Below are 24,231 nucleotides of genomic sequence, written 5' to 3'. Positions count from 1 at the left end.
AATGAGACGATAATGTTTCTAAACACTTCTACGTGCATGTGGATGCTACCATGATTACTGATAATCTTGAATGAATTGTGAATAATGACGAGTGAGAAAGTTTCAGATGCACAAATATATCCCCCCCAAAATTCTAACCTCCCCTGTTATTGTAATAATCTGAAATGCAACCAACTCAAAACAGCAAATGCATCCAGCGAATTTGTAGAGTCACAAGCTTGATGTAGTCATAGTGTGCTATGAATATGGGACCAAATACTTCACTTCTTACTACTTTAATACACATAAGTGAATCTGTCCCAATACATTTGGTCCCCTAAAATTGGGGGACTATGTACAAAAAGGGCTGTAATTTCTAAACAGTTCACCCGATTTGGATGAAAATACCCTCACATGAAAGGGGACAGTCTTCACTTTAACCTCATAGTCATTGTACAATTCCAAATCCAAAGTGCTGGAGTACAGAGACAAAACAACGACAAAACTGTCCCTTAAATGTTGAGCTCACTGTTGATCACGTGTCAAACTCATTCCACAGAGGGCAGAGTGTCTGCGTGGTTTCACTCCTCCCTCCTCCCACACTTGATTAATAAATGAAACTCACTAATTAGTAAAGCACTCCCCTCACCTGGTTGTCTAGGTCTTTAAAAGAAACTGCAGAAACTAGGCCCTCCATGGAATGATTTTGACACCCCTGCTGCATAGCCACGGGAAGTAGGGGTGCTGCAGCACCCCTGAAAAATCTGAATAAAAAAATATATTTATACAATTTTTTTTTTTTTAAGTACTGTAGTATGCATTTACCAGTATTAGAGGACAGATAGCGTGGGCAAAAGTTTTTTTCCACAGCATCTCTGCTTTGGCAAATAAGGTAGTAAGGTATTATTGAGAACTGTATCTTGCAGGATTCAATACAACTGTAAGAGTTGTTGCCCTTGTCCCTTTCTTTGCGATTGTCATTCTAATGGTATCCAGAAAGATTAAAAACCCTGTCCTCAAACACTTACATCAAAAAGGTACAAAGTTATGGGCAAAGACACAAAACATCCACATCAAATTCAATATTTTTCTTCATCAAATAGCATGGAAAACAACCACTTTTTGTGCAGCATTAATGTGCCATCCTTACAAACCACTTCATGTAAATGTATATTACCGTATTGTACATAGGCTGGTCATCGAGGTTTGTACCTGTACACTTTCCATCACAATACAGTAATTGAGTACATTGACAATGATGTGATGTGGCTCAGTTGGTAGAGCATGGCGCTTGCAATGTTACGGTTGTGGGTTCGATTCCCGCAGGGGACAAGTACGAAATAGTATGAAAATGTATCCACTCGCTACTTTAAGTTGCTCTGGATAAGACTGTCTACTAAAATGGAAAAGGAATGAATAGACCATTTCACTTTTCACATAGAAATAAGTTGCGTTTGCAAAGTATTTCAAGAAACTGGAAAACATAACAAACAGTGAATCAAGCAAGTATTTTAAATTCCACAAGTATTTTCAGATGAACTGTTTTCTACAGATAATTATCAGACTCAAGTTACACATAACCCCCCGCTGTATGTCTTATTATTTGGGCTTTCTACTGTAGCTCAGCATCTTTCCCCTCCCAGCGCCAGGCTGCCAGTTTTATCAATAATCTAACCCACAGCAGAGAAGCAATTAAGCCCCCAGTCAAACAGGGTCATGAATAAGAAAAGCACAGCTCTCCCAATTCAATATGGTTCCATCCTCTATCTACTGTAATGAAAAGAGGCACTTAAAACACAGGGGATGGAGGTATTTGGCTGGAGACACGCAGAGCGCTCACACACACAGATGAGTATGTGGCAATGTCTACAGACAATCACGGATTACAAAGGGAAAACCAGGCACGTCGCGGACACCGACGTCTTGCTCCCAGTCAAGCTAAACACCTTCTTCACCTGCTTTGAGGACTGTGGGCTCTCGTTCTCCGTGTCCGACGTGAGTAAGGCGTGCTCACCCTCGCAAGGCATACTCACCCTCGCAAGGCTGCCGGCCCAGGCGGCATCCCTAGCCGCGTCCTCAGAGCATGGGCAGACCAGCTGACTGGAGTGTTTACTGACATATTCAATCTCTCCCTATCCCAGTCTGCTGTCCCCACTTGCTTCAATATGTCCACCATTGTTCCTGTACCCAAGATAACAACGGTAACTGAACTAAATGACTATAGCGCCGTGGCACTCACTTCTGTCATCATGAAGTGCTTTGAGAGTCTGTACTTTGCCTACCTTACATAACACCCTTACATAACACCCGAGACCAAGGGGAGGCAAAGTACAGCCCGCATCCGGCCAGCCGGGCACTTCAAACCGGCCCGTGAGACATAAGAAATATATTTTTTTTTGCCCTTTTTTCTCCCCAATTTTGTGGTATCCAATTGGTAGTTAGTCTTAGTCTTGGTAGTTAGTCTTGTCCAAACTCCCGTTACAGACTCAGAAGAGGCGAAGGTCGAGAGCCGTGCATCCTCCGAAACACGATCCAGCCAAGCCGCACTGCTTCTTGACATAATGCCCACTTAACCTGGAAGCCAGCCGCACCAATGTGTCAGAGGAAACACCTGGCGACCGTGTCAGTGTGCATGCACCTGGCCCGCCACAGCGCGATGGGACAAGGAAATCTCGGCCTGCCAAACCCGGACGATGCTGGGCCAATTGTGCGCCGCCTCATGGGTCTCCCAGTCACAGCCAGCTTTGACACAGCCTGGGATCGAACCCGGGTCTGTAGTGACGCCTCAAGCACTGCCATGCAGTGCCTTAGACCACTGTGCCACTCGGGAGGCCCCCGCAAATTCATTTTAACAAACAATTGGTCCTCCAAAAATGTGTCCCTCTGTTGAATTTCAAAATCCCGATGTGGCCCTTGAGCCAAAAACTTTGCCAACCCCTGCCCTAGAGCCACTTAAATTTGCTTACCACCCCAATAGATCCACAGTCGATGCTATCGCCATTGCAGTGCACACTTCCCTATCACACCTGGACAAGAGGAATACCTATGTAAGAATGCTGTTCATTGACTATAGCTCAGTATTCAACACCATAGTGCCCTCCAAGCTCATCATCAAGCTCGGGGCCCTGGGTCTGAACCCCACCCTGTGCAACTGTGTCCTGGATTTCCTGACTGGCCACCCCCGGGTGGTGAAGGTAGGAAACAATACCTCCACTTCGCTGATCCTCAACACAGGGGCCCCACAAGGGTGTGTGCTCATCCCCCTCCTGTACTCCCTGTTCACCTATGACTGCGTGGCCACACGCCTCCAACTCAATCATCAAGTTTTCAGACGGCACAACCATAGTAGGCCTGAGTACCAACAATGACAAGACAGCCCACAGGGAGGAGGTGAGGGCCCTGAAAGTGGTGCCAGGAAAATAACCTCTCCCTCAACGTCAACAAAACAAAGGAGCGGATCGTGGACTTCAGGAAACAGCAGAGGGAGCGCCCCCCTATCCACATTGACGGGACAGTACTGTGGAGAAGGTGAAAAGCTTCAAGTGTCTCGGCATACACAGTCACTGACGATCTGAAATGGTCCACCCACACAGACAGTTTGGTGAAGAAGGCGCAACAGCGCCTCTTCAACATTAGGAGGCTGAAGAAATTTGGCTTGGCCCCTAAGACCCTTCGAAATCTTTACAGATGCACAATTGAGAGCATCCAAGTGCATCCAAGAGCCCGCAAGTGCAGGGCTCTCCAGAGGGTGGTGCGGTCTGCCCAACCCATCACCGGGTCACACTTTTTGCCCTTCAAGACACCTACAGGACCTGATGTCACAGGAAGGCCAAAAAGATCATCAAGGACACCAACCACCCGAGCCACGGCCTGTTCACCCCACTACCATCCAGAAGCCGAGGTCAGTACAGGTGCATCAAAGCTGGGATAGAAGCTGTTTTTCAGTCTCTCGATCTCAAGGTAGACTGTTAAATAGCCATCTCTCGCCGGCTACCACCTGGTTACTCAACCCTGCACCGTCGAGGCTGCTGCCCTATATACAGAGACATGGAACCACTGGTCACTTTAATAATGGAACACTAGTCACTTTAATAATGTTTACATACTGTTTTACTCATTTCAAATGTATATACTGTATTCTAGTCAATGCCACTCCGACATTGCTCGTCCTAATATTTATATATTTCTTAATTCCATTATTTTACTTTTAGATTTGTGTGTATTGTTGTGAATTGTTAGATTTTACTACACTGTGGAGCTAGGAACACAAGCATTTCGCTACAGCAGCAATAACATCTGCTAAATATGTGTATGTGACCGTTATGAAATCTACTCATCAAATATCATGCTTCTCCGTGCCTTTAGTACAGAAAACATTGTGTGATAGAACTGCGGGGGAAAATGAGAAATGTTGGGCTGATGTTCTTCTGTGTGTCTGCTGTCACAGTGTGTTAACTTACTGCCAGCCTGGGATGCTTTAACCATTCACCATGGCTGAGATTACACTCCTGAAATAAGACTTCTATTGCTGGCATGAAAATCGGTTCTCACCACACAGTCAAGTTTCTCTCACAATCCAAACCAACCCACTGTTGAGGTTTGTTTTCAGAGGTTCTGGGGAGCCCAGGTGGGCAGTCTTACCCATAGATATCCAGAACACCGATGAAGGAGTGTTGTTTGGAGGAGGTGTGCAGAGACTTGTTGACGTGCTCCACAATCCAGTCAAACATGTGTGCGTAGATGTGTTTGGCGAGCGCGTCGCGGGCATTAGCCGCCTGTTTGCGGGACATGTTCTTGACGTAGGTCTCTGACGTGGTGACCAGCTTCCTGTGACATAGCCAGTGTTCCATCTGCTCCAGCTCCACCCCCAGCAACCGGCAAAAGTGCGTCAAGTGAGGGTCGTTCCTCTACAAACACACACAGATTTAATCAATAAATTAGGTATAGAGAAGATATATTCGGTTTGAGGCTGTGATGTGGAACTATAAACTCAAACAGAATTAATCTGGACAAGGCTATATAGTGACATACTGATATGTGGCAGGAGTCTCCGTCTCTCTCTGAGCAGATCTCCACGTTCCCCAGATGCAGGATGGAAGCTATGATTCTGAAGATGCTGCTTTGATTGCTCTCCTTAACACCTGCAAAAACAAACCACAGTAAAGTAAATATTGTTCCATCGGGAGATTGAAAAAAAAGAACAAAAAACCAGTCAGTATTTATGTCCAAGATACATAAACCCTATGTTCTGAGCCTGTTCTAATGTAGCGGTGTTACCATCTTAGAATGTACCCATGCAGTCAGACCATTACCCAGTAGTGTAAAGGCTTCCTTCGTCTTCTTGAAGTCCTCGGCATCATTCACCCCCTCAATGAAGATGTTCTCTCCTTGCGATGTGAAGATGAAGTCTTCCGCACTGGCTTTAAGATGAAAGCAGAGATAGAAATAAACGTATTAGAAAAGTGTTCTTATTTGAACGTCCTCACAGACGACACGTACTATTCTCTGAATGTAGTTCGAAGGACTATGCTCCAGTAAACATGACATAAAAATAACGATTGCAGTTATTATGCAGTTGCTTCCTTAACAGAAACGTAGTTGAATATTGGCTCGGTCTGGACACTTACTCAAGGCTAGGTCTTTGAACTCCGGGAAGCTAGCAGAGGCACACAACTGGTAGAAGATGTGGTAATTCCGCTCATCCTCAGCCTAAAAAGCAGAAATATACTACACTTAACTCTTTATCAATAATATATTCTGATGAATGAAAGACTTTTGTTAGATCATGAGTTCCGCCAGGCTGCAATTTAATATCGTATTCATTTCTGTAAAGTACTTAGATACGTTTATTTTGATATTTGATTGGCTGGAAAAAACATGTCAAGCTAGGACCTAATCAAATGTTTAAATGAAGGAAAGTAAATGTGAAGGGAAGCATGGACTTAGAAAGTAGTAATACAGAGTTTCATCCCAGACTGCGCAGCATGGAGTTACACGTACCTGGAACACCACCCTTGACTTCTCCAGCAGATACGTGCGCATGTTGGCACCTATTATGTGATAACGCCTGTCAAAACCAATCTGGATGTACTTCCCAAAACGACTGCTGTTGTCATTGCGCGTGGTTTTCGCATTTCCAATAGCCTGAAAAGAGAAGCAGAGGGGTGGAGAAGGGGTGGAGAGTTTCAGAGATCAAAAGAAAATCATAACCACTGTAAAATATATTTAAACTCGGCAAAAAAAAGAAACGTCCTCTCACCGTCAACTGCGATTATTTCCAGCAAACTTAACATGTGTAAATATTTGTATGAACATAACAAGATTCAACAACTGAGACATAAACTGAACAAGTTCCACAGACATGTGACTAACAGAAATAAAATAATGTGTCCCTGAACAAAGGGAGGGTTAAAATCAAAAGTAACAGTCAGTATCTGGTGTGGCCACCAGCTGCATTAAGTACTGCAGTGCATCTCCTCCTCATGGACTGCACCAGATTTGCCAGGTCTTGCTGTGAGATGTTACCCCACTCTTCCACCAAGGCACCTGCAAGTTCCCGGACATTTCTGGGGTGAACGGCCCTAGCCCTCACCCTCAGATCCAACAAATCCCAAACGTGCTTAATGGGATTGAGATCCGGGCTCTTCGCTGGCCATGGCAGAACACTGACATTCCTGTCTTGCAGGAAATCACGCACAAAACGAGCAGTATGGCTGGTGGCATTGTCATGCTGGAGGGTCATGTCAGGATGAGCCTGCAGGAAGGGTACCACATGAGGGAGGAGGATGTCTTCCCTGTAACGCACAGCGTTGAGATTGCCTGCAATGACAACAAGCTCAGTCCATTGATGCTGTGACACACCGCTCCAGACCATGACGGACCCTCCACCTCCAAAATCGTTCACGCTCCAGAGTACAGGCTTCGGTGTAACGCTCATTCCTTCGACTATAAACGCGACTCTGACCATCACCCCTGGTGAGACAAAACCCTGACTCGTCAGTGAAGAGCACTTTTTGTCAGTCCTGTCTGGTCCAGCAACGGTGGGTTTGTGCCCATAGGACAGGCCTACAAGCCCTCAGTCCAGCCTCTCTCAGCCTATTGTGGACAGTCTGAGCACTAATGGAGGGATTGTGCGTTCCTGGTGTAACTCGGGCAGTTGTTGCCATCCTGTACCTGTCCCGCAGGTGTGATGTTCAGATGTATCGATCCTGTTGTTTCACGTGATCTGCCACTGTTGCGGGGTCTTAGGCGTCTCACAATACGGACATTGCAATTTATTGCCCTGGCCATATCTGCAGTCCTCATGCCTCCTTGCAGCATGCCTAAGGCATGTTCACGCAGATGAGCAGGGACCCTGGGCATCGATCTTTTTGTGTTTTTCAGAGTCAGTAGAAAGGCCTCTTTAGTGTCCTAAGTTTTCATAACTGTGACAATTGCCCACCGTCTGTAAGCTGTTAATGTCTTAACGACCGTTCCACAGGTGCATGTTCATGAATTGTTTATTGTTCATTGAACAAGCATGGGAAACAGTGTTCAAACCCTTTACAATGAAGATCTGTGAAGTTATTTGGATTTTTACTTATTAGCTTTGAAAGACAGGGTCCTGAAAAAAGGAAGTTTATATCTTCTGAAATTGTGATTCATGCCACACAAAAACCTTTAGCTTCTCCTTGCTGCTCGTAATGTGTCTTGACAGTTGTAAAGCTCCTAATTTTGTGTTGCGTCATCTGCCAAGATGGAGACTGTGCCCAACTGGCCTTGCATACAGATCTGTCCTGTTTCTTCACTCTGACTGATCTAGCTGAGGTGAGGCTGGTAATGGACTCAGAGATGTCGGACTCTCCTCAGCTATAACTTCCTGAAGGACAGAGAGTCATGAGAACTTTTTAGCTAGCAGCTTCTCCTAGTCGTATCTTTCCAGACAGGCTGTGGGACTTTGCTGTTCATGGACTCCTGGTGTGTTTAGCTTCTCCACCTACAGTTTACAAAATGATTCCCCATAAGAATACTGTGCTGTAAAATCTACAAAGTTACAGCCGAGTTCATAAAACTTTCAGGGCATAGAAAAAGTAAAACACGATGACGTTTTCACTAGAACCCATCTAAGCAGGTAAATAAAATATTACTTGGTTGTCCAGAAGATATATGTGTCATCTCCAAAAAGGCACAAATCATATTATGTAACCCATATATTCCGGGATCGACTTCCTTTACTAGGATGCCATACTGCTGGGCTGGCCTACAGTATGGGACCAGCAGCCCATCCCCAGTTCCCCTCCTCACCTCCATGATGGGGCTGGAGGCCAGCACCTTCTCCTCAACGTTGGTGTCGTTGGCCGACCCTCCCACAGTGGCGAAGAACCGCATGGCGTACTTAGCAGAGACGGTCTTCCCTGCCCCCGACTCCCCACTTACTATGATGGATTGGTTCCTCTCATCTCTACGGGAAAAGAAAAAGAGAGAGAAAGAGATTTGGAACATTAATAAAAAATAGGTAACTGACCAGAGCTGCATTAATGGGCCACGTCTACAGTTACACAACGCTCATTTTCTCTACATGACTGGAGTTGCCAGGACTACCCAGCAGTGGGCATGCACAGTATGTAGGCAGTGGACATGGTATTTATTGTCTTTTGCTCTACAGAGAAGAGCAGCATTGATGAGGTTGACAGTTAATGTGGACCGAAGCACTGTTATTACCCACCCACATCTTCCATTGAAGACACAGTTTATCTCTGTGGCAACTCATTATTCAGTCCCACACCAACACTATTTACATTTTAGCAGACGCTCTTATCGAGAGTGCATACATTTACATTTCACACTTTCCCCCCCCTCATACTGGTCCCCCATGGGAATTGAACCCACAACCCTGGCGTTGCAAGCGCAGCGCTCTACCAACTGAGCCACACACTGTCAAAATGACATATCAAACCGAATGAGGAGTCTAATCAAGTGCCTCTTACGCAGCTCCATGTGACACACAGTAACAACTCAATTGCTTCCCAAAGCAGACTAATACATAGAATGTGGTTATTAATTGGCAACTCTTCCAGGTCTAATACATTAACAGTATCCTGATCCTGTGTTATACCCGTTTAGCTGTACCCTGAGGCTCATCCAGTACCTGGCCATCTGCTTGTATGCCTCCTCAGCAACAGCAAAGATGTGTGGGTCCATGTCTCCCATGTTCTGCCCACTGTAGGCATTGATGACCTCCTCTCCATAGATTTGAAGCTGGTCGTAGGGGTTGATGGCCACCAGTACGATACCTATAGAGGAAGGAGGGAAGGGAGGACAGAGAAAATAGTATGACCAGTCAGCGAGACTGTAACCTCTAGTTCCTTAATCCTATATTTAGTAATACATCCCATATATTCTTGTGGGTGTGTATTTGTGTGTCTCACCCAGCTGAGGATCTTAGCCATCTATTTTCTGTGTTTGAGGAGTGCAAAATCCACTTTGTCACTGAAATCTTGCTGGATTGATTGCTTTTATTTCACTGGTGACTCTTTCCCACTATTGCTTGTGCCATTCGTTCCCGCCCCCCCCCCCCCCCCCCCCCCCCCCCGTTAAATGTAACGACCGCGGAAACGTTTGTAATGACCTGTCATACACACTCCGGTAATGGCTGAAATGGGCTCAATAGAATACATTGGCTTTCCGTTGCATCTATAAGAACGCTAACGCTTCGTAAGGGATTCAACTGCACGTCTTCGACAGTTACATCCCAAGAAAGAGAACAAAGATAAAGGTATTTTGATGGGTGTTCGTTTCTTTGTCCAATTTGAGAGAAAAAAGTAATGATTTAATACAGTTGAAATATTTACAAATGAAATGCGCTGAAATGAAAGCAACTTCTGAAAATGAACACTTGGATTAGTGACATTATGTCTGATCTCACAAACAACGTAAAATATGTTTGGATGGGTGTAATCTAGAGCCAAGCGTGTAGAGTTCTATTAGCATTGGTTATCCTTCTCCTGACACACTTTCTCCTGACACACTTTCTCCTGACACACTTTCTCCTGACACACTTTCTCCTGACACACTTTCTCCTGACACACTTTCTCCTGACACACTCCTTACTGGTGACAACAACAGTAAGGAGTAACCTAGAGACAGAGTAAGTTTTTGGTGGTTGCAGCCCTGCTCCACCCCTTCATATTAATTTATTCATGAATGCAAATACACCCAGCATACTGTATATATGCAAATGAGGCAACATATTTTCACAAAGTATTTAAGAAATACCTGATATAATAAGGAAATGTATGAGAAAGTAAATACCTGAATTCCCACCAAAATACCTTAAGTCCATTAATTGTATCTGCATCTATATTTCAGTCATTTAGCAGACGCTCTTATCCAGAGTGACTTACAGTTAGTGAGTTCACATTAAGAAAGCTAGGTGGGACAACAACATATCACAGATAATAATTATATAATCCTATCTTACAGTACAGTACAATGTGCTACTGTGGGTAAAAACACATTGTTAACACCCCTTTGTATTTTTCTTGATAACTTTGATAGGCAAATACTGTCAAAACATCCATATTACCAGAGGAATGTAGTAGGCTCACCCAAGTTTGCACTGGCAGGGTTACTATGGGGACAGATTTCCCTAATTAAAACATGATGGTGATATCTATAGCCAGTGTAGGATCAACAGACAAATATTGTCTTTGCTCATTCCCCTTTGTCTGCTTTGTTTAGGGCGCATACCACACATGGCAACAGCTCACTCGTTGGCTGTTTAAGTCAATGGAACCCTAGTTGATTGGGGAATTGGGAGGACAGGTTTGTAAAAGTTGGGACAAGACAACCATTAAAAAGGTCAATGAAAGCCTCGACCCTACATGGTGTAAAATAAGCCAGCTACCATAGTAAACGTAGGAGGAATTTGCAGCACAAGGTCAGGCCAAGGGCTTTGCTAAGAGACCCTATACAGACCAGACATTCTGGTTACTATAAGTGGCGCTGCCAGAGCAGGTGGTGGTACAGTATAGACTTACCACAGTATGTGTAGATGTGGTTGGGCTCGAGGAAGCGCACTTTGAGGTTGTGCAGGACAGCAGGCTCGTGCAGGTAGCTGAGCGCTGTGAGGTCATTCTCCCCCACCAGGATATCAGGGTTCCGGAGGAAGGGAAGAGGGTTGTCTTTGGGTCCGATGCGGTATTCCAACGGCTGGGACAGGAGGGGTTCAAGCAAAAAATGTCAATACTAAAAAAAAACGTTAAAAGCAAAGTCTTTGCACATGTGCCCCTGGTTTGAGGGTATGACGACTCCCTTTACCAGTTGAAATCATAATGCAGCACTGTCCATAACTACACATGTTAAAGGATATGGATTTGGTGGCTTCTAGGTGTTTATGAATCATACCTGTATCAAGTAGAGATTGTGATCATGAGTAGGGGAATATACTGCTGCTGCACAAAGCGATAATATCATCATCTGCTGATTCATTCAAACTACTCTTGGCACAGTACATTGTTATTTAATAACTGTGACTTGCATCTCTCAGGGCTTGCATGTCTCACTTCAAAAAATATGATTAATGATTCATGGCACCAAAGTTTCTGAATGTGTGTAGGCACGCAGTTAACATTAACTGCTTTAAAATTAGTACATGTACAAATGTACATGAGCACGACAAAATAGACCAAAGCCTATTGAGTCCTTAGGCAAGGGCTATAAAAAAAAATATATATATATTACGATATTTATCTTATAACTGTGGCCTGATCTGGGGGGGTTAGGGTTAGGGGGGGGGGGGGGGGGGGGTAGATCACCGATTCATCTTCAAGTTTGAGGTGCAGGATTGGCTCTCCCTCCTTGTAGTCCTTGATGATCTCTGCAGCTCTCCATACATCCTCTGGGTCTGGGATCCACACCCGAGTGTACTGCAACACAAAAACACAGAGATTTAATTCAACTCATCAATTACTTTGAATATTGTTTGCACATTTAGACAGCATTCCTCCCCCACTTGCCCGTGTTCATTGACAGTGTGTCATTTATTGTCAATGCATACATACTGTCAATCCATAAAAAGTGACAGAACAGCTGAATGCTCTAGAGATGTCCATTTGATATGACAGCTCAAAGATGTTGCAATGCGTTACTGTTTCAACAAGAGCTGAAAATAAGTGTAAATAGGTTGACGGTGTGCCAGTGTTGAGGTAATTGTGTTTGCGACACATCCCGCCTTGAGATACCCTAGATAGGCCCGTAGTGAGGCGAAAATGCTGACTGATCATTTCCAAGGGCACATTTGTTTGCTAATCTTACTTCTTATATAAACCTAGCCCTACCTTTTTGATTGACTCACTTAGAATCACATAAAATGTACTTCAAGTCGGGATGCCATTAACGGCAAAACTAAGTTGTCTCCTAAAGCGATCGGCAACAACTTATTCCATCTTCCAAAAATGATTAAATTGCGCCTTTCTAACAGTTCCTTTGACGATAAATTAGTAACTTTACGGGATGAATAGAACACATTATTATGAGAGAAGTTTGGCCTGATGTTGAAGATAAAGGTTTTGTTTTTAACCTATTAGTGCTGCTGAGGCATCACCCACACATTGTGAAGGAGAAGGGCTTGACCCTCGACAAGATCACCATCAGATTCAATCAACCATCTCCCTCTACCTTCATCTGATCAAGCCATAAACTGACCATCTCCCTCTACCTTCATCTGATCAAGCCATAAACTGACCATCTCCATCTTTGGAGGATTCATGCACTCAAAGACTTGGCCTCTATTGGTTGACCTGGCTAACTATAGCTAGGCTACTCACGACATAGCCTATTGCTTGATCGTTTTCTTTTGTTGTTGCTTTTGAAGCGCTTTGAGATTTCTTTCTGTTATGTAAAGTGCTATAAAAGTTTAAGAAATTATTATTCTTTTTGTCAGGAGAGTGGGAGTGATTACTCACTGTGAATAATCATACAAACCATTAGCTGGTCCTCTGCTGCTAATTGCATTTTGAAATTACAACAATTAGTAAAAAATAAATTAGGGGGGGGAAATAAAAATAAAAAAACACATGAAATGAGGTATTGTCAATTTCATTCAGGATCAGAACAATCATTTTTGTTTACAAAAAAAAATCCCTGCTGAACAAACATTGAGCATATAATTTTATGGAGTTCAATGCAAGAGTTTTATTCGCTAATTAATCATTAATTGACTAGTCCATTTCTCAGCACATCGGCCTAAGTTTCACTTCAATGAGTTAGGCCTATAACGACCGTACCACAGATGCAAACGACTGCCCCACAGAACAAAAGGACAAGCAGTTTATTTTTTGTGTTCTTGAGGGCAAAAAGAAAAGCCAGACAAATGATCCAAACACAGTCCTCCTGACCTCCTATTCCTTCACAGGCACAAAACAGCCTAACAATGCACTGCTACGAGGTAATAGGGAGTAAGTGGGGGAAACAGCAGACAAAGGAGAAGGCTAAACAAAACTACTGTACGCAGTACAATCACTGTTGAGATGTTTCAGCTCTTTAAAAACCATGACCATATTTTATCTGACAGAGATAAGCCCGCCTAAGCTGCAGACCTTAGAAACACAGTACAGTAGAGTAGCAGCCTAACCTCAGACAGCAAAACTACATAGGGTTCACTGTGAGTGATCAACCACCAGTCATTTTCTATTAAAAGGTATCTTTACCTTGACTCAAGTAGGAGAATTGGGTACCTTTTCCACCACTGCACAGGGGTGAAAGTAAGGCGGTCCGGTACGGCGTCCCGGGCAAAATAAATAGTGGGGGTACGCCGTACCGGTACCTGGGCCGATCACAATAACGAAAACATCAAGAAAACTGTAGGCTGTACCACCATTATTTATCATTACCATACGTCAGAGGCATGAAAAAGCGAATGGACTTGAAAGTGGGTGATAGCCTATGTTCCAAAATGCAATGTGGTTCGACAAGATCACAGAAATGTGCCAAGGCAGAGATGAGTGGCCACACCGAGAAGCACACGGACAGCAGTGGAGGCATTAATTCTGGCCTAATGACAATCACCAAATGTCATGACACTTTTTGGTGTTTTGTGTAACAGAAGTGTCTTTCCATTCACAACTGTTTGGAGGATGGAAATATGTTGTGAGTGGGTGAACGTGTGTGGGTAGCCAAGTAAAGGAGCCCTTTGAAGTGATTGTTTGACAAGCAGAGGAAAACATCATGCCTGGTTGTGTTTATGCCACTATAAAGCTCAATGACAAATCTTTATGACTAGGCCCACACTCTGGTTTGACATTGGAGAAATATGCCTATTCCTCTGTCCATTGTTCCCTGAAAGCTCTATTTTTCATTATCCATCCTTCTTTTCAGACTTTTTCAGAGCGACATTCTCTTGACTGCAAGCAGTTTTTCCCCAATCAACGCACAAAGAAATATATAAAACGAATTTAATAGAGAAGTTGGTGATTATATCAATGTAATCAGATTGCAAATATGAAAATATGTTACTGACATTGACCTGATTACATAGCCAACTAACCAGATGTGTTAACATTGTGTTTAATGTGTAACGTAGGCCTATGAATTGGGCTGCTATTATGTTCTGTTCTGCTGACTATTAGCTGAGAAAACTTGCCCTAGGCCAAACCTATTGCTAACCCCTGCTGTACACTATTCTAGTTTAGCGAGGATGGGGGGGGGGATTTCTTTCTCGCCTAGGGCGGCAGAACTTCCAGGGCCAGGCCTGTTAAGCTCATACATTTTCTAGGTGCACAGGCATGCACACATAGGGAGGTCCCATACCAGGAAGAAATTAATTCTACTTTCACACCAATATATACACAGTTTATGTACATAAAACCAGCAGATAGCAGCTAGATGCATGTCAATTTGCTGCTAGCAGAGGAAGAAAGCCAAAACAAAAAAAGGGTGCTGACAGAAGGAGAGGGGGGGGGGGGGGGGTAATAAAGCAGCAACATCCCTCCAGTGCAGAACTGTTTCTCCTTTACATCACCCCAGAGAAACACTACAGAGGGAGAGAGGAGGAAACTTTTAGAAAAATAACTACATCTGAAAATGTTAATGAATATTCCAACTCATTTCCTCCATTCTGCCACATTGGCATTTTATTCATTAGAAAAGGTAAGTGGACGGAATCATTTGTAGACGATGGTTCACATTTCAGCAGCAGACTGAATTAACGCAGTTTGTCAGGGGTAATAGAGTTTATGCAGTGCTCAGCCCTACGGAGCTGTGTAGTCTGTGTGTAAGTAAAGTGGATTTTCCACACCTGAGCTTTGCGTGTCTCAAATGGAGAACAAACTCTCTGTACGACCTTCTCAACTTCATAGGAAACTTCTCAACAAGTTGTCAGTGTTTACTGTTACCAGAGGGCTCCGCTATCTCCGATCAGTACATCATGATATCTCAGCCTGATATCAGAACAGTGAGAGGAGTCAGATGACAATGAGGTTTAACCTAACATTTACCTCAGTCACAGAGGGCCCATTCATATTTCAACAACAACAAGCACACCTCCCAACCAAGTCGCAGGCCACTCCCCTGTAGAAATACATTATAGAGAAGACACCTACTGACGCCAAGTCCTCGTTACTCATGCTCTGACTGAGAGGCTGAAAGACTGAACTTTGAGCGCTGTCTTCCCCTCCGGGCCCTGAGAGTCACAGCGTATTACGACAGGCGAGATGACAGCAGCGCTTTTTAATCCGCTTTAATAAGGAGGCAGCGGGCGGGCTGGCAGATAACTGGGGGGGGGGGGGGGAGATGTAGCGATACAAAATAACCTTGCGTAGCGCTGCAACCGACCGTGCTATCACTAATATTACCCACGTGTCAGCCAGGGTCACATGGGCTTTGACTCTGGGAACACTTGAAGACAGTTTGTCTCCTAGTCTGAAACTCTCACACAACCATAGGAAGATCTTACTGTACTGTGAGTGACTTTCATTCTGATTTGCAGCTTACAGTTGTAGGAAATAGTATGGCTCATTTGACCTGATCAGTACCTTATTTATGACTATCATATTAGGTTACATAGGGCCTTGTTCAAAATAATTGCACAACAGAGCCAGCAACTCCCTCACCACCAGTCCATTTAGACGTGGGACATGAAAACCGATTCACGCGCTGACTTTTACGAAGATCGACGACAGGTCACAAAGGTGCTTTCACTTCGCTCCCGATTGCAAGCTTACGCTCATGGGTTACAATGCTTCTCCTTTGCTCAGAGTTCTTCTTTACAAGCACAGAGACCTTTGTGTACTTGTCAAGTATCCAGCAGAGCTATGACAATTTGTGATCGTTCTTTTAGCACGGAAATAAAAGAACAGTAAGTGAGTCACCCTACCTCCAAATCACAGAAGTCAGGTCAGGTGTGACTCTACATGACTGTAGTTCATCATCATCATCATCATCATCATCATCATCCCAGGGCAACACATCAGAGAAGGAAATAAACAAAGCCTTTTCTCTGGATCCCACTGAGCAACTACAGTAATTCCCATGCCGCTGATACCACATGCTCGGACACATTTTCATTTGTTAGCTACATGTAAATCAGTTACTTAATATCACCAGGGAAGAAATCAATAGGGGAAACATGAGAGAGCATGAGAGGCAGCGAGGGATGGATCTAAGGAAGGAGAGATGGAGGGAGAAATGTTTAAATCAATACAAGATTTTTGTAAGCATGGCTGACATCGTCACACTTCTCCAATGAATCCTTATTGGCAAAACGATTGAGGACATTTTTTGGCACAACCGTAGGCATATAATGCAAGAGGAATCCTCACTACTCTTTTCACACACTGTTGCTTCTTCATATTTGAGAGGCTGATTGAATGTCAAGATCAAGAAAAGATCAAGGATTTGGAAGGGAAATGGCAACTGTGCTGTGCCATTTCCAAAGGTTGCGTTTGAAATGGCAGCATTCATTATTAGCCTAATTGAATTACTATGCATGTCCTGGGGTTGTATCCACAAATCGTCTGAGAAAAGGTCCTAGGAATCTTGTTAAAACCGGTTTTAAGACTAAAAGAACTCCCAGCTCAGAGTGGGTTTTAGGATGATGTTCAACTTAACCTCAGCCGGTAATCGTGACAGAGGCTTCATGCATAGCTTTTATTTTTACCCATAAGAGTAGGCGTAAAATGTCTACATCGTCAGGACCAATTTTCTAGTCTGAGACGCGTTACGGATACGGCCCGTGCACCGATACTGTTTGAATGAAAAGCTTAGTCGCCATGACATTATTTCTTAAAAATTACAAAGTGGCTGGGATATAGCCAATATTTTGTATCCCATGGCTAAACAAAAAAGAGGAATTCAGCATCACGTGTATTACTACGCCTCAGTCTGTACTCAGGATGGTGGGCAAACTTCCATCAAGTCTTCAGCTTTACTGGGTCTTTGATGTCTGAAATCCTTTTGCCAAAACCCCATGCAGTGGAAGTAAGACAATTTTCCATGAAATTGGATAAACAATATCTAAGTGGATAAATAAATCGCAAAGAAGTACTGAAGCATCCCATCTCAATGTCACTCATTGATGCATTTGACTTCAGCATTACTGTGCATATTAATCTCCTAATTAAAATCACACTTGTCTCTGTATCATTGAATTGCAAGAATCCACCACTACACGGTCTTGAGTGACTACAGTGCAGTAGACTATCTACACATGCAATTAGAGAAGAGAATAATTCATTTATAAATAGCAAGGATTTTGGCAAAGTGCCACTGAACTGGCCATTTGATTATCCTAAAAATTGGATGATGGGACCAAGACAGAACTTTTGGACCATGTGATTGTAAACAGAGCATAAACATACAGTAAACAGAGTTTGTTACCGTTTTTCCTGGTTCTGCGGGTTTGGGTCGAGCCAGCCCAGCGCTCTACTCAGCCCATCACCTGGAGTGTGTGTGAGATCCAGACTGACACAATGGGGACATGATTTCAGAGAGTTCAGAGACTCTCTCAGCCCACTATTGGATGGGATTTAGGATGGATCTGCCCAGAAGAGATGACCAATCAGGCCCAGAGCTCCAGGTTATAGACCCTTTCAGATGACAACTGGTATTTCAGTGGCACACCAGAGTCCTTTCACTTTGATCCTGACAAGATGCTTTTAACGCTCTGCTTCATTGGCTTCCACTACGGCTTCCATCACTGATGGCTTTAAAACATCACTTTCAAAGCACAATCTAACCTACTCACTGTACTATTTGTTCAATGGTTAGGCTATTTGTTCAAAATGGTGGGGGGCACCAAAGTTTCCTTGGGGGGGGGGGGGTTGGGGGGGTCACGGGACCTTCCTTGATATGAGTGGTAATTTTATAAAAACATTTTTTTTTACAAATTCGGGATTGTATAAACCGATCTATAACAACGCATAACTCTGTGAAACAAGCTGAAAAATGCCAGAGATAGACGCGACTGATGCACATGGGAATATCTTTGGTTTGTCTCTATGACGTTCAGAAGCTGAGCTAAGACCTTCTAAAGTCGAGGAGTAAAAAAATGTAGACTTTGCTTGGCAAGTTATCTAACGTGTGACTGTCACTATACATAGATCTTTTGACTTTCTGTAAAAAGAGAATAGGCTTATGTATAATTCAATTGAGGGTTCATATAGTATAACATTATAGTAATAAAACATTTGTTAACAGAATATTTGGGGAAATATGCTCTAGACTTAAATTTTCCTGATGGGCATTTTCATGTAAAAGGACTGATGAAAGATTGTTGTCCTTCTGGAAGTTTCTCCCATCTCCACAGAGGAATTCTGGAGCTCTGTCAGGGTTGCAAAAAGTTCTAAAAAACTGTTTTTACTTTGTCATTATGGGATATTGTGTGTAGATTGATGAGGCTGTAATGTAAATGCGTAAAAAAGTCAAGGGGTCTGAATACTTTCCGAATGCACTCTCTCTCTAGCTGAAACTTACTTTTTTTAACGCAAACTAGATTACCATAGAGGTGTGGACATCGACTCTGGGGGGGTTAACAAGTAATCTTTCTCAAAAAGATTGGGGTCAAAATTACTGGTACCCTGTTTTCAATACTTCACCCTGCAAGGGTAGCGGCGCAGAGCCTTTTAAATATTTTACGAGACCAATAACATTTAATCCACCACCATATTTTGGGGTTCTTTTCTGCTTATGTATCCTTATTTCAAAGCCAAACACACCACTGGTGTGCGTGGCCAAAGAGCTCTATTTTAATTTCATCTGACCATAGCACCGGTTCCAATCCAAGTACCAATGCCATGTAGCAAACTCCTGGCGTCTACATTTGCTGGGCAGGGAAAGGCGCCTTGTTGAAGGCTTGTAGCAGTCCTCTGACTAGGGGATACCCGCCAGAGATGTAAATAACATAAGGGGCTTGTAGCAGTCCTCTGACTAGGGGATACCCGCCAGAGATGTAAATAACATAAGGGGCTTGTAGCAGTCCTCTGACTGGGGGATACCCGCCAGAGATGTAAATAACATAAGGGGCTTGTAGCAGTCCTCTGACTAGGGGATACCCGCCAGAGATGTAAATAACATAAGGGGCTTGTAGCAGTCCTCTGACAAGGGGATACCCGCCAGAGATGTAAATAACATAAGGGGCTTGTAGCAGTCCTCTGACTGGGGGATACCCGCCAGAGATGTAAATAACATAAGGGGCTTGTTGAAGGCTTGTATACCCGCCAGAGATGTAAATCACGTCTTTAGCGGCACCCTGCTCACCTGCTGGTGGTAGAACTTTATTGCCTTCTGCTTCGGGAATGGGGAAAATAGCGAGCGTCACACTTTGTTTTGCATGCTGGGTGGCTGCTATGGCCATTCACACAGCAGCAGTGTCAGACCATTGTGATATAATCTGGTTTGATGGCAAACAGTTCTAACGCTGTAGCAGCCCAGTCAGTTTCTCTCAGCAGTGTAAACATGACCGGTACATATGGTTGCCTTTACACAGACACGGCAACGTTCTAGGGGACCTGAACAAGAGCAGATGGACAATCTGCTGGCAGTAGTGCATGGTTGTAGTAGTCATGGTTGTAGCATCATGTAAGTTAGAGTGGACATACAATTCTCTAATTTAGCACATAAAGGACAAATCTGTGGAAAATACCCATGTTTGACCATAGACAAAGTTCAAAGGCTTCATGAATCATCACAAATAAGGAACTATGGTACAGGTACTACCTCTGATGTGGTATTTGCCTAATAATGAAAGAAAGACAACAGAAAAGGGAAATAAAGTGTGGTGGATGGAAACTCTGTCAAAAGAGGAAGAACAGGAGAAACATGAGAGATTGAAAGGTGATTGCCATTACATTGTAAATGGCTTCAGTCAGTCAGTACTCCGTCATAAAGACATTTTGAAAGGAATAGGCTAATTCAATTGTCTTGGACTGCTCCATGGGTCAGGTGATTGTGCAGCACTCTGACGTGAACTGGAAGCACGAGGGGAAACTCCCAGAGAATGCTGTTCCTTCGTGCGGTCGTAGCAGAAATGCAAATCTTGCTCAGTGATGGCAGGAACTCATTTGATTTGTAAAACAGTGTCATCTCCTAGAGCTCCGCCTCACTCCTCCTCAAACCAGCATGATGTACACTTAAACTAAACAGCAATGGCTGACAGAGCCAGGGCTAAATATGACCTCACTATTACGTTAGAAAACAAATGAACAGAGAGACTTGACAGAGGACTTCTGACTGCAGTTTGCTTTGTAGAGATCAGGAAGGAGCACTAATGACTTTACCATATCTGTTCTAGCCACCATTCCAACAGCTGCCCCTGCTGTAAGCAGTGCTAAGCTATAGCAATGCCTGGGAATAGCAGCAGCCACCTGTAAGTCAAGCTGCAGTGGTGCTGAAGTAAATCAGCTCCATTGAATGAGACGGACTTGATCAGTACTGTAAAACTCCCTCTACTCCTCATCTTTCTCTCACTCGTTACATTCTATTGCTGGGACTGGCATTCCGGCATTTTCCTTCCTTCGCTCCGCTCTTTGCTTTGTGATGTTATACAGGTCGAAAGCATTTCGAGACTAACAACAAACAAGATGAAAGCCCTGTTATGTGGCATGAATCACCTTGTATAGAGGCAACAACAGTACACATGCAGCTTTTGCATCAAAACTGGACCATTAGTCCACCTCTCAAAACAGTCCATCACAACACTTGACTATTTCCAAAGGTTTGTTGCACATTTGGACTCAGGCAAGACAAACATTATTAAATCAAGTAGCCAAAATCATACCCCGGTTAGGTGGAACGTGGAATTGTTGTTTCTCTTCTTGTGACAATATTCACGATATCGTCTCAAAATGTCATAGATGCTGCATCGGACTAAGAGAGAGAGTTAAAAGGGGGCAACGAGGTCATCTGTAGTAAACTCCTCCCCGCACCCATATGAGCACATGCCGTAGTAGACATTTCTGCTTCTTGCAGGCCTGGGCATTTTAATAAGTCGGCCTAAGCTATTCTGTTCAAATTGAAATATATCAGCGACAAAGCGAATCCTCCTATCCCCGTTTTCTGTGTTTATCTGGGTCAGTGAAGTTCTCCAATATGTAGAGCGTACAGAAAAGAGTGCTGCCCACCCCCTGAATGCAGAACAGCTCAGTGTGGGCCCTATCAAACTGTAATTAGGACACCAAGAATGTACTGAACACTCCCACTATAACACATACAAAAGAACACAAAGTCCTTTGAAGAGTTATCTGACTCGGAGAATAAGTTTGGGATGATTCCACGCCAGCGTAGACCAAAATATTTTGGGTGTCTCAAATTGTTCTGGCAATACTTTCAAGACCCTTTCTCCTTTAAGGTTGCTGCCCCAATCATCGCCATGCCTATCTCCAACCTTTTTAACCTGTCTCTCCTTTCTGGGGAGGTTCCCATTGCTTGGAAGGGAGCCACAGTTCGTCCTTTATTTAAAGGGGGAGATCAAGCTGATCCTAACTGTTATAGGCCTATTTCTATTTTTCCCTGTTTTTCAAAAGTGTTGGAAAAACATGTCAATAGTCAACTGACTGGCATTCTTGATGTCTATAGTATTCTCTCTGGTATGCAATCTGGTTTCCGCTCAGGTTATGGATGTGTCAGTGATGTCACCATTGCCCTTGATTCTAAGCAATGTTGTGCTGCTATTTTTATTGACTTGGACGAAGCTTTTGATACGGTAGACCATTCCATTCTCGTGGGCCGGCTAAGGATTATTGGTGTCTCTGACGGGTCTTTGGCCTGGTTTGCTAACTACCTCTCTCAAAGAGTGCAGTATATAAAGTCAGAAAAACTGATGTCTCAGCCACTGCCTGGCGTCAAGGGAGTACCCCAAGGCTTGATCATAGGCCTCACGCTCTTCTCAATTTACATCAACAACATAGCTCAGGCAGTAGAAAGCTCTCGCATCCATTTATATGCAGATGATAGTCTTATCCTCAGCTGGCCACTCCCCAGATTTTGTGTTAAATGCTCTACAACAAAGCTTTCTTAGTGTCCAACAAGCTTTCTTTACCATTAACCTTGTTCTGAACACCTTCAAAACAAAGGTCATGTGGTTTGGTAAGAAGAATACCACTGAGGGTTTAGAGCTTGAGGTCGTCACCTCATACAAGTACTTGGGAGTACGGCTAGACGTTACACTGTCCATCTCTCAGCACATATCAAAGCTGGAGGTTAAAGTTAAATCTAGACTTGGTTTCCTCTATCGTAATCACTCCTCTTTCACCCCAGCTGCCAAACTAACCCTGATTCAGATGACCATCCTACCCATGCTAGATTAAGGAGACATACATTTATAGATCGGCAGGTAAGGGCGCTCGCGAGCGGCTAGATGATCTTTACCATTCGGCCATCAGATTTGCCACCAATGCCCCTTATAGGACACATCACTGCACTCTATACTCCTCTGTAAACCGGTCAACTCCGTATACCAGTTGCAAGACCCACTGGTTTATGCTTATAAAACCCTCTTAGGCCTCACTCTCCCCTATCTGAGATATCTACTGCAGCCCTCATTCTCCACATACAACACCCATTCTGCCAGTCACATTCTGTTAAAGGTCCCTAAAGCACACACATCCCTGGGGTCGCTCGTCTTTTCAGTTCGCTGCAGCTAGCGACTGTAACGAGCTGCAACAAACACTCAACCTGGACAGTTTTATCTCAATCTCTTAATTCAAAGACTCAATCGTGGAGACCCTTACTGACAGTTGTGGCTGCTTTGCGTGATGTATTGTTGTCTCTACCTTCTTGCCCTTTGTGCTGTTGTCTGTGCCCAATAATGTTTGTACCATGTTTTGTGCCGCTACCATGTGTTGCTGCCTTAGGTCTCTCTATGTTGTGTTGTCTCTCTTGTCGTGATGTGCGTTTTGTCCTATATTTAATACATTTTTAATCCCAGCCCCCGTCCCCGCAGGAGGCCTTTTGCCTTTTGGTAGGCCGTCATTGTAAATAAGAATTTGTTCTTAACGGACTTGCCTAGTTAAATGAAGGTTGGCACACAGACGAGAGTGCTCTGAAATCAGAGTAAATAGCCAGAGTTAATTTACGAACGCAAGAGATATGCTAACTGGATAACAGTCGTTCAAATTCAGCATAGCTAGCAAAGCGATTCACACTTCTTTCTAGCTAACCAAATGACACCCACTCCTCCAATGACATGACATCCTCCCAGCAGCTAGCTAGCTAGCTAGCTAATGTTAGGCTGTGTGTTTTTAGCTTGCTAAATAAGTAGCTACATAAATAGATACGCTAGCCTATTAGCCACGTTAAGACTGACTTGTGATCATTGCCCTTGCTAGTTTGATTGTATTGGCATTCCCAACCTCAGTTGCAATCATCCATTTCTGTCAATATAGTGATTTGAAACTGAAACAGTGCATCCCAAATGGGTGGAGGCAACAAACAATTTACCAGGCCAGCTGTGATTTACAACCTGAAAGCAATATTTTTAGGACTACCAAGAAATGTATTAATTAATTATATAAATTATGCATTGTACTGCATCCATCGATTCTGTCAACAATTCTTTACTGTACGTCATGGAATTGAGTAAAACATAAAACTTATTTGAAAAACCTCTTATAAAAGTTGGTTTTGAGCATAAACTGGGAATTTGATATTTGACTGATTTTATGATTGTCTGTTTGTTTCATATCTGTGAAGTAGTTAAAAAGTTTGGAACAATATACTCTAAGTACATTACATTGCTAGAGTGGGCTCTCTCGTAATTCTGAAGTTATGAATTCAATTCAA

The 24,231-nt window shown here is 43.5% G+C and overlaps 1 protein-coding gene across 4 annotated transcripts in view; it reads right to left on the bottom strand.

Moving 5' to 3' along the window:
• The window catches only part of myo5b (myosin VB), a 77,699-nt gene that overhangs the window by 34,961 nt on the left and 18,507 nt on the right, over positions 1-24,231 (bottom strand). For all 4 annotated transcript variants that reach the window (XM_055874807.1, XM_055874808.1, XM_055874805.1 and 1 more), the window contains exons 2-10: positions 11,775-11,885; positions 10,998-11,169; positions 9,107-9,251; positions 8,263-8,419; positions 5,980-6,123; positions 5,607-5,688; positions 5,292-5,399; positions 5,011-5,120; positions 4,621-4,886 (exon numbers count right to left, since the gene is read on the bottom strand). In XM_055874807.1, the coding sequence (XP_055730782.1) occupies positions 4,621-4,886; positions 5,011-5,120; positions 5,292-5,399; positions 5,607-5,688; positions 5,980-6,123; positions 8,263-8,419; positions 9,107-9,251; positions 10,998-11,169; positions 11,775-11,885 (1,295 nt within the window). The remainder of the gene's footprint in view (positions 1-4,620; positions 4,887-5,010; positions 5,121-5,291; positions 5,400-5,606; positions 5,689-5,979; positions 6,124-8,262; positions 8,420-9,106; positions 9,252-10,997; positions 11,170-11,774; positions 11,886-24,231) is intronic.

Source organism: Salvelinus fontinalis, chromosome 21, assembly GCF_029448725.1.
Source record: "Salvelinus fontinalis isolate EN_2023a chromosome 21, ASM2944872v1, whole genome shotgun sequence".
In the NCBI taxonomy this organism is placed as follows: Eukaryota; Metazoa; Chordata; class Actinopteri; order Salmoniformes; family Salmonidae; genus Salvelinus; species Salvelinus fontinalis.
Note: the sequence above shows the minus strand (reverse complement) of the source record. Positions and strands in the feature narration are given on the sequence as shown.